We start from the raw sequence: 11,720 nt of genomic DNA on the forward strand, positions 1-11,720 counted from the left end.
CAGCACTTATGAATAGATTTAAAAAGGGCACAGGCGGAAAATGAAAACTATAATTTACATTCACTTTAATCCAAAAGTTGAAGAACTGGCAAAGCGATAAAAAAGACCATAGAAGAGTATGAACTGATTACTTAAAGTCTTTAGGAGCTTTATATGAGAATAAATGTGACAGCCCGGATAGTATTAAAGCAATGAATTCAAGGGTGTGAGATGAATAAGAAGCGTTAGAGAATGGGTGCTCCTGTAAGCCATTACATCCATCTGGGTGGGAGGGAGGGACCTCTGACGTACGTCACAGATGCTTGCTATCAGCAGTGGTCCAGAAGGCGTAACACAGAGACAGAAAGAAAGAGAGGGTGACAGTCTAGAAGAGACAGGGTGAGAAAGAGAAGAAGAAACTGACAGCTTCTTAGATCTAAAAAGTGGTCGAAGATCTGTTTACTGGGTTTCTGAATTAAAAGGTGAGTTTTTGAAAGCCAGAGTGATAAAAAAGGAACGGGTCAAGATGCCTAATTTTGCTGGAACCTGGAAGATGAAGAGCAGTGAAAATTTTGAAGAACTCCTCAAAGCGCTCGGTAAGTGATCCACTCACTTCATCCTTCATTACGTGTGTAGTATGTGATTACTATAGACTGTTTTATCCTGTTGTTTAGGCCCCGTCCAGAATCCTCTCTTTGTCTGCTGTTTAGTCTTCAATAGCATATTCATGGATTAACTAGTGTGAAGAGTAAATCACTATTATTTTCGGGCTGTTGGACTACGTCTTCAGTCTCTTTTGTTTCTTTGGCAGCATGAGTTGCCTGGATTCTTATTCAAATTCTCAAAGCTACAGAGACAGTGCAGAGATTTAGCAAGGGCACAAAAATGCACCAACAAAGTGGATTTGATTATTATTTTTTATTAAATAAAATGTAATTGTTTCATACCAAGAATAATAATAAAAATGTTGTGCTGCCCAGAAATTATGATTTGATCAAACCGTCTGAACAATTATTATAATTTTTTTTTACATTAAGGTTCAAAAGGCTGGGGTAAGGTTTTTGTTTTTGAAAAAAGTCTCTAAAGAAGGCTTCACTTATTTGATCAAAACTACAGTAAAAATAGTACTTTGGTGAAATATTCTATTATAAAACATTTTTTTTTTTACAATTTTAATTTGTTTAGAAATATAATTTATATATGTAATGGCAACGCTGAATTTTCAGCAGCCATTACTCCAATCTTCAGTGTCACGATCCTTCAGAAATCATGCTGATTTGAAACATTACTTATTATTATCAATGTTGAAAACAGCTATGTTTAATATTTTTGTAGAAGCGGTGATGCATGATTTCAGTATTCGTTGATGAGAGTTCAAAGGACAGCACTTATTTCAAATATACAAATATTTTTATACTGACTTTTAAATGGTAGTGAGCATTTTTTTCTGATATTTGAAAAAAAGGTGAGTGAAACTGATGCCTACAATTCTCCAGAAAACTGCTAAGCATAAAGAGAGACATTTCTGTGAACTGAAATGTTTATGAAAGTGATCAGACAGTTAATCACCCTAATAGTTTACACTACAATGCTGTGCCATGTTGATGAGAGTTCAAAGGACAGCACTTATTTCAAATATACAAATATTTTTATACTGACTTTTAAATGGTAGTGAGCATTTTTTTCTGATATTTGAAAAAAAAGGTGAGTGAAACTGATGCCTACAATTCTCCAGAAAACTGCTAAGCATAAAGAGAGACATTTCTGTGAACTGAAATGTTTATGAAAGTGATCAGACAGTTAATCACCCTAATAGTTTACACTACAATGCTGTGCCAAAAATGCAGTTAGCCCTTGTAGTTTCAGCATTGTCCATGTAGGCACTGCACAAGACCAAGAGCCGTGGCATTCCTTCCAGTCAACACCCTGTCATTGCAGCTCCTTATTTGCAACATCTGCTGATAACAATCTACTCTGTGGTGTCTTGATAACTATTTATGCAGAAAATATGGCATACCGTGGCTGTATGAATGTTTAACTTGCCCCAGTTATGACTAGGAAAAATGAACGTCAGTCACGTTAAAAACATGAAAACCACACAAGTGAAAGCAGGTCAGATATTCCCAGTATCTATTGCAGCAGATTCAAATAAATGATGCAAGTATGCCATCTTGAGGGAATTAGAGCGAGATATACAAGTGGATAATTACAGCACAGTCAAGAGCAATGCATGCTTCGTGGAGTTATTCGATCATTTGTTGTATATAATAATCTTTTCATTTGGAGACTGCCTCAGTGACATAAAACTGAAAACATTTACAGAAGCAAAGTGGCGAATTTGACAACTCATGTGGCGTAATTAGATGTTTTGTGTAATGCAGGGGTGAACGCTATGCTGAGGAAGGTGGCCTGTGCTGCAGCCTCTAAACCCCACGTGGAGATCCGCCAGAACGGCGAACAGTTCTACATCAAAACCTCCACCACTGTGAGGACCACAGAAATTAACTTCCAGATAGGACAAGAGTTCAATGAGGAGACCGTAGATGGGCGCAAGTGCAAGGTAATACAGCTTGGAAGGTTTCTCTTTTTTTGATCAGTATCTTTATTCTTTAGAAATGAGAATACAGCATACAGATCTCTCTCTCTCTCTCTCTATATATATAGGCCTACACACACACACACACACACACACATTTATATATATATATAGCCCATATTTACATTGGAACATTTTCTTGCCGTTTACTGTTGCGGAAGGACAGCATTTAACGAAATTGCTTAAAAAAAGTAAAATTTCAATAAATACATCTTTGGTTTTAATATTTTTTTTAGTTTTATAAAATCAGTAAGGTACTCGAGGCCGGGCTGTATCGTGAATAAATCACATCTGAAGGGGTTGCAGGCACTCTGCTTTGCGTCGTGCCTAACAACGCCCTTCAGCCGTGATTTATTAATATATATATATATATATATATATATCCAAATTGAGCATTTTTACACCTGTGGTTTGTTCTGAAAAGTGCATGTCTTTATTTTGCACATTATCAACATTTATTTCTAATTTGGAGCCCTATACATTTTTTTTCTTCTGTTTTAATTTTCATTGAATGATTTATTTATTTATTTATTCTGGATTCTGTTTTAAGGGTTAAATTAAATTTTGGTAATCAAAGTATGTCTAATTAATCAAAATCACACAACTTATACAACCATTTATTTAAAGTTCATCACAAATTACATTTTTAGGACCCTATGAAATCTGTTTTATTTATTTATTTATTCACAAATAAATGCATATATTTATTCAGACAGGACTCAATAAATTGATTAAAAGTTGCAGTCTGTTCATCCAAGAATCCTAAAAAAAAATGTATCATGGCTTCTACAAAATAAATAAATAAATAATTAAAATAAAATGACACTGAGGACTGGACAAATGGCTGCTGGAAATTCTGCTTTAACGTCAGAAGAATAAATTATTTTTTACAACATTAAAATAGAAAACAGTTATAACATTTTTAGTACTAATATTTCACAATATTAGTAATTTTGCTGTATTTTATTTTTAAATGTCACAATGCTGAGCAAAAGAGACTTCTTTCAGAAACATTTTAAAAGTCTTACCTACCCTACATTTTTTTTTACGTGTATGTGTGTGTGTGTGTGTGTGTGTGTGTGTGTGCCTTGTATTCCCTATACAGTACCAAATGTCCCCACAAGGATAGTGTTACCAGTAATTTCTGACCTTGTGGGAACATTTTTGGTCCCCATGAGAAAAATAGCTTATAAATCATGCAAAATTATGTTGTTGTTTTTTTGCAATTGTAAAAATGCAGAACGTTTTGTGTGATGGGGTAGGTTTAGGGTAAGGGGATAAAAAATACTTTTTTACAGTATAAAAATCATTGCATCTATGGAATGTTCCCATGAAACATGGAAACCAGTGTGTGTGTGTGTAGTGCAGGGGTGTGCAAAATTAATTAAATTACTTACAAAATGTTTTAAAATTGTGTCAACGTGTTTTCTTAATTAAGTCGTATGAGATATATATATATATATATATACACAGTACAAAGCACAATACAGCCCAATACGAAATTGAAGAATATCACTAAAGCTAAATAGACAGTTTGTGACTGTGCTAATCTCTTTTTCACCTCTAAACCAGGTCACAGACAGTTTGGTAAATTAGATTATATGACACACAAGTGCATCAAAGCAACACTGCAGGCTTATCTAAACTAGATACAGTCGCCCTTATGTCTTCCACCTTTAATCTCCCGGATTTGAATGGATCTGAGGGGATTCCGGCTCAAACGGCTGCTCTCATCACATCCAGCACCGTGCAAGATAATGTGTGCATACTAAAGAACTGATAAGCACTGATATGACAGGATGTGTTTTCATTCTGAGCCTGTCAACCCATCAGAGGCTGCTGAAAGGGCAATGGGCGGCGACAGGCCGAACTGTCATGTGCTAGAAAGCCTTTTTAACAAGCTAAGCTTTATGACTGCTGCCTTTTTACAAGCAAATAAAAGCAACCACAGGCCTAGCACAAAATAAACATCTGTTTTTGACATAAATGGACACCAAAGCATTTTTCATTTTACTGTTTAGTTATTTGGCAGGGGCAACATTAAATGAATATGAAATGAAACCTGTATATTTAGTTATTCAGTTAAATGCAGCACAAAAGATTAAGCAGAGAGTGTGATGAAATGGTAAAATATATAGCTATGACTCATTGGCATGACGTAGCAGGTCACCTGAGGTGGTCATCTGTCCTCAGTCCATTACTTATGATTTATTCTCTCAAATCAATGTCCTAAAAGCCTTTAACATTCAATGGACATCATAATTCAAGTGCAAATGGACAGAAGAATTCCTCTGAGAAAAATATAAATGTTCTTCCAGTGTGCAGTGCATGTAGATACAGATGTTCATCTTCAGAAGGCTGTGTTGTGGAATTGTCGTTTGCCTGTAATTGTCCACAGAGCCTGGTCACATGGGAGACAGAGAACAAGATGACCTGTAGGCAAACCCTTCAGGATGGTAACGGCCCTAAGACATACTGGACACGAGAGCTGAGAGGGAACGAACTCATTCTGGTGAGGAGCTTTTCCATCACTTGATAGTTCCTTTTAAAACAATTCTGTGTCTGTCATTGTGTGTTTTGTGCTGAATGTCTCTGAGTGTGACATGTTTCAGTCTGCTTTGTGATTACTAACACCCATGAGAAACTGATCGCTTGGATTTGTTTGGAATTTTTACAAAAATGCAGGATTGGGTAAACATCTGACCTGCACCGTTGTATAGGCCAGATGGACAACAGTAAACTGGCCTTATAACTGAGGAGGTTTTATTACTGGCTTTATTCACTGACTTTGCTGCCCCTGAGGGACATCAAATGTCTTCCTCTCTCATTCAAGTATCTGTTGTAAACTTTAAAACGGATTTGGGAAAGACTTGTGATGGTGAAACACTCACGCTGTGAAATGATTTGCACCATTCTTCACATGGGTCACTGAAAATATGTGCCATAAAAAGCAGCTCCTGAGCATTCAGTAAAGGTAACTGGTGCATAACAAGCGAATACAACCTACAGTAGTATCTAACCTTGTGTGACACTCATTTGTGGATCACATGCATCCTGATAAAGTTCATGCTATTTATAAGTAGCATGATGTGTAGGCCATACTTAAAAGTTTATAGAGGCTCTGTATAAATACAGAGTTCTGGCATGAAACTCCAGATGGCGCAGTCCGATAGGTCTAACTCAATCTGATATAATGACATCATTATCACATGGCGCAGCTGATTGGTTCTCTCCTGTGTCAGGAGCCAATGAGCTTGCTGCTCAACATTCAAATACCTGGCTTTTGTTTGCTGTAGCAGTTTGCAGCACGCTTCAGAAACCCTCCACCTTCCCCAGCTCCACCTGTACACATCTGCTACGAGGTGATTCATGTATGCTATGGGGGTTATTCATATGTGTATATGTGCAGCAGCAGTATTTCTTACATGCACACAACAGCATGTTGTGGATGTATTGGCAGTAGCAAGTCTCGGTACTTGCTCTGCCGCAGCGTAGCAGATCTATTCTGCCAAGACCAAATACATTAACATTGTCATGTACATTACCATGCCAATCCCTCCGAGAGTTGTCATGACAGAACACAAGTTAAAACCAAGGCCCAATTCTGAAATTGCTTACTCTGAAGTGTTCAGTAACCACTTGTGCAAAATTCACTTTTTCTTTTAAGCATTGGAAGCACAAACACCATGTTGTTGTTTTTTTTACTATAAGAACTAAGTGTTATCTTGCATAAAACTAGCCTAGAATGAAAAGTTACTACAGTAGTTCAAAAATATAGCAAATGCATTCACTCCCTTAAAGTGGGATTTTGGACTGTCCTACTTGAGAAGTTTTAAGATGAGATGATGTTAGTTGTACTATGTACAGCTATGTAAAACAAATAACATTCATTTATATAATCTATTGAACTGATATACTTGATTAAATGAAAAAATTAAAACATTTAAAAAATATTAATTAACAAGTTTTGATTACCAATTTTGTGTACAACCCAGAGCCCTGTCAGACATTATAACATTATTTTGACACTTTATACACACTGACAGGAAATACATAATATTATAAAATATTCCATTTCATTTTCATAGTTTTTACATCATTTTAAGTACTGACGGCATCCATCATGATCAAACATTCAACCTTGTTACTCACGTTTTTGACAAAACAAATATTAATCTTCCTTTTTTTGGGAAATATATCTATATCAATGACAACAAACCAACATTTGGTTCCAAATTAGCAGTAGCTGCTACTGAGTGATAGCTATAGGCAAAAATGTGCAGTTCCTTTACATATTTTTCCATGATTTTATGTTTTTCATGATTTATTTATTTGTTTATTCTTTTATGTTGCATTGTTTTATGTTGCCATTCATATACCATTTGTTGAAAAAGCTATTTACTAGGCCATTTCAGACCCCATGTGCTCTATTCATGGAAAGTTATTGCTAAATAAATGAGCTCAACAGGGAAATACGCTGAACCATTAACACAGCACAACTTGCATTCAGTGGTATTTTTGGTCCACATTAAAGCGTTCATGGACCTTGACACAGTTGGTGGCATTACAGCGTGCCGGACAAGACATGTTGAAGTCACATTTGTGTCTTATTAGGCACAGCAGAAAATGTGATGCATCACAGTGAACTGGTAATGCAGCTGGCTCTCATCAAAACTCCTTCAGGCTCATGAGGAGGAGACTTCTGAATGCATGATGATGGTGATGCATGTCTTTCCATTCACAACCAGCTGTTTTGTCATGAGCTTAATAATCATGACCAACTGCTGCTAATTAAAAAAAATGCCTCGTTGCATATGAATATAATGGCAACTGCTTTCTGTCTTTTGTTTATTGAAATTAATGTATTATTCTCATGAACCACTTGAAACCATTTGTCTTGTGCTTTGCAGCACTCTTCGTTATAAATGGTTTACATAAAGTTTACTTAATTTGTACCTGTTTTTTCATTCTAGTGATTAATGTGTGTGGCTTTTTGTGAAAATGGCCACATTTCCATAAAGCTGGCATCAAGGAGCAAAGTTACTGGCAGTGACCCAGAAAACACTTTGCAAAGGGGTCTAATTGATCATGTTACATGTAGGAATGCTGGCGGTGTGTAAGGGCCTGACACTCCTCTCTCTAATGTGTCCCACGGCACCGGCACACACAGCCGATGGCCCGTCCTAATACCATTTTTTTTAAAGAGTGCGTGAGGTGGTCCTGCTCTGGAGCGCAGATGGTCTATGGTGTTGTCAGCTGCTCTAGTTCTGTTTGGATGTGATTTCCAAACGTTTCAGCATTGAGAAGTCAGAGGCACTTCCTCTCAATCCAATCAATGCATCAGTCAAAGCACTTCAGTGATCAACAATTCCAAGAAGCTACAAACAAATTGTTTACATCAGAGCAAAATGTCTTCATTTTAGGAGTGTCACATATAATCGATCTATGACTGCATGGACAATCATGGTGAACAAAATGAACTGTGAATAACACTGAAAGAATGAATGAGTTAATGGTGTTGTCTCTTTATTTATTTTCACTGCTTAGACCTTTGGGGCCGATGATGTGGTGTGCACACGGATTTATGTACGGGAATAAGCACTGGATGGAGGGATATTCCAGCACTTGCAGCTTTGGAGGAATAACATTCTGTTTGGGATTAACTTGCACTGTTGTGTGTTAGTTGATACTTTCTTCTGTTCTGACTTTATCACCATTTATGTTTATTCAATTTAATCATTAGATTCATTTTTATAATGTTTTTAATGTACAGTGTTAGTCAGGCCTGGCTCAAGCTCTAAGATGATTTAAGGTGGGCCGCAGGACTCTCAGGGTGGGCTGGACAGTTGAGGAATTGAGCAGGCCTGGTGTTAGTTATATTCATGGTTATATCCGACAAACACTCTTAGAACACTTGTAATGGTTTACTGCAGCCATGTCTAATGATCTTTATTAACTTTTTTTGTAGTTATTGACTGTGCATGAAATAATAAAGACATATAATTGTTAATGATACGATTGTACATTTTGAAATCTCTTTAACCAGCATGTTTCACTGGAAGCCCCCCGTTGATCCTGTTCATACGTTTATATATCCTTGAATCTTGTGTGTTATTACCTGGATGATCCACAAGTGTTTTTGTATTTTGTGATAGTTGTTTACGAGTTCCTTGTTTGTCCAGGGGTGCATTTCCCAAAAGCAACTATGGGTGCAAGTTCCGTCATTACCAATAGAGTTCAGTGGAGCTTGCAAGCATAGTTACCTAACGATCCTGCAGTGACACATTATTTAGTACTTCAGAAGATACATAAAGAGGACAACACTACTGTTCAAATGTTTGAGGGTCGGTAATGCTTTTAAAGAAGTATCTTATGCTCAACCAAGGCTGCATCTATTTGGTAAAAAAAAATGTATATATAATTTATTCCTGTAGTGGCAAACCCAAATTTTAAGCAGCCCTTATTACTCCAGTCTTCACTGTCACATGCAAAAGACAAATATCTGGCATGGCTAACGACTTGTAAAAGAATCAACAGGGGTCAAAAGAAAGTGTTGGCATTCTTCTCTTCATCTGTGAGGAAAAGCCGTCATCCGTCTCCATTTTATGCTCTATGAGTTATGAGCCTTTTTTAATGACCCATTTCTCCAGGGACTGCTTAACTATAATATGGGGCCAAATCCTAATTAAATAATGAGCCATATCGAACCAACGCCTTTTTTTCTCCTGGTAAGTTAAATGTCACTGTAGACTTTTATTACTCTCTTTGGTGTTTAAACGCTCTTGCCTTTTTTTAAGTACTGACGGCATCCATCATGATCAAACATTCAACCTTGTTACTCACGTTTTTGACAAAACAAATATTAATCTTCCTTTTTTTGGGAAATATATCTATATCAATGACAACAAACCAACATTTGGTTCCAAATTAGCAGTAGCTGCTACTGAGTGATAGCTATAGGCAAAAATGTGCAGTTCCTTTACATATTTTTCCATGATTTTATGTTTTTCATGATTTATTTATTTGTTTATTCTTTTATGTTGCATTGTTTTATGTTGCCATTCATATACCATTTGTTGAAAAAGCTATTTACTAGGCCATTTCAGACCCCATGTGCTCTATTCATGGAAAGTTATTGCTAAATAAATGAGCTCAACAGGGAAATACGCTGAACCATTAACACAGCACAACTTGCATTCAGTGGTATTTTTGGTCCACATTAAAGCGTTCATGGACCTTGACACAGTTGGTGGCATTACAGCGTGCCGGACAAGACATGTTGAAGTCACATTTGTGTCTTATTAGGCACAGCAGAAAATGTGATGCATCACAGTGAACTGGTAATGCAGCTGGCTCTCATCAAAACTCCTTCAGGCTCATGAGGAGGAGACTTCTGAATGCATGATGATGGTGATGCATGTCTTTCCATTCACAACCAGCTGTTTTGTCATGAGCTTAATAATCATGACCAACTGCTGCTAATTAAAAAAAATGCCTCGTTGCATATGAATATAATGGCAACTGCTTTCTGTCTTTTGTTTATTGAAATTAATGTATTATTCTCATGAACCACTTGAAACCATTTGTCTTGTGCTTTGCAGCACTCTTCGTTATAAATGGTTTACATAAAGTTTACTTAATTTGTACCTGTTTTTTCATTCTAGTGATTAATGTGTGTGGCTTTTTGTGAAAATGGCCACATTTCCATAAAGCTGGCATCAAGGAGCAAAGTTACTGGCAGTGACCCAGAAAACACTTTGCAAAGGGGTCTAATTGATCATGTTACATGTAGGAATGCTGGCGGTGTGTAAGGGCCTGACACTCCTCTCTCTAATGTGTCCCACGGCACCGGCACACACAGCCGATGGCCCGTCCTAATACCATTTTTTTTAAAGAGTGCGTGAGGTGGTCCTGCTCTGGAGCGCAGATGGTCTATGGTGTTGTCAGCTGCTCTAGTTCTGTTTGGATGTGATTTCCAAACGTTTCAGCATTGAGAAGTCAGAGGCACTTCCTCTCAATCCAATCAATGCATCAGTCAAAGCACTTCAGTGATCAACAATTCCAAGAAGCTACAAACAAATTGTTTACATCAGAGCAAAATGTCTTCATTTTAGGAGTGTCACATATAATCGATCTATGACTGCATGGACAATCATGGTGAACAAAATGAACTGTGAATAACACTGAAAGAATGAATGAGTTAATGGTGTTGTCTCTTTATTTATTTTCACTGCTTAGACCTTTGGGGCCGATGATGTGGTGTGCACACGGATTTATGTACGGGAATAAGCACTGGATGGAGGGATATTCCAGCACTTGCAGCTTTGGAGGAATAACATTCTGTTTGGGATTAACTTGCACTGTTGTGTGTTAGTTGATACTTTCTTCTGTTCTGACTTTATCACCATTTATGTTTATTCAATTTAATCATTAGATTCATTTTTATAATGTTTTTAATGTACAGTGTTAGTCAGGCCTGGCTCAAGCTCTAAGATGATTTAAGGTGGGCCGCAGGACTCTCAGGGTGGGCTGGACAGTTGAGGAATTGAGCAGGCCTGGTGTTAGTTATATTCATGGTTATATCCGACAAACACTCTTAGAACACTTGTAATGGTTTACTGCAGCCATGTCTAATGATCTTTATTAACTTTTTTTGTAGTTATTGACTGTGCATGAAATAATAAAGACATATAATTGTTAATGATACGATTGTACATTTTGAAATCTCTTTAACCAGCATGTTTCACTGGAAGCCCCCCGTTGATCCTGTTCATACGTTTATATATCCTTGAATCGTGTTATTACCTGGATGATCCACAAGTGTTTTTGTATTTTGTGATAGTTGTTTACGAGTTCCTTGTTTGTCCAGGGGTGCATTTCCCAAAAGCAACTATGGGTGCAAGTTCCGTCATTACCAATAGAGTTCAGTGGAGCTTGCAAGCATAGTTACCTAACGATCCTGCAGTGACACATTATTTAGTACTTCAGAAGATACATAAAGAGGACAACACTACTGTTCAAATGTTTGAGGGTCGGTAATGCTTTTAAAGAAGTATCTTATGCTCAACCAAGGCTGCATCTATTTGGTAAAAAAAAATGTATATATAATTTATTCCTGTAGTGGCAAACCCAAATTTTAAGCAGC

General features: G+C 36.9%; 1 protein-coding gene across 1 annotated transcript; it reads left to right on the plus strand.

The window, feature by feature from the left end:
• The first annotated feature begins 490 nt into the window (after positions 1-490).
• LOC107596513 (cellular retinoic acid-binding protein 1) lies at positions 491-8,507 on the plus strand. The gene is made up of 4 exons (XM_016287255.1): positions 491-575; positions 2,361-2,539; positions 4,974-5,087; positions 8,123-8,507. Exons 1-4 carry the CDS (start codon positions 506-508, stop codon positions 8,171-8,173), a joined length of 414 nt encoding a protein of 137 aa, XP_016142741.1. The 5' UTR covers positions 491-505; the 3' UTR covers positions 8,174-8,507.
• Positions 8,508-11,720: the final 3,213 nt, after the last annotated feature.

The sequence above is a fragment of the Sinocyclocheilus grahami genome, unplaced genomic scaffold (genome assembly GCF_001515645.1).
Source record: "Sinocyclocheilus grahami isolate Dianchi unplaced genomic scaffold, SAMN03320097.WGS_v1.1 scaffold219.1, whole genome shotgun sequence".
Lineage (NCBI taxonomy): Eukaryota > Metazoa > Chordata > Actinopteri > Cypriniformes > Cyprinidae > Sinocyclocheilus > Sinocyclocheilus grahami.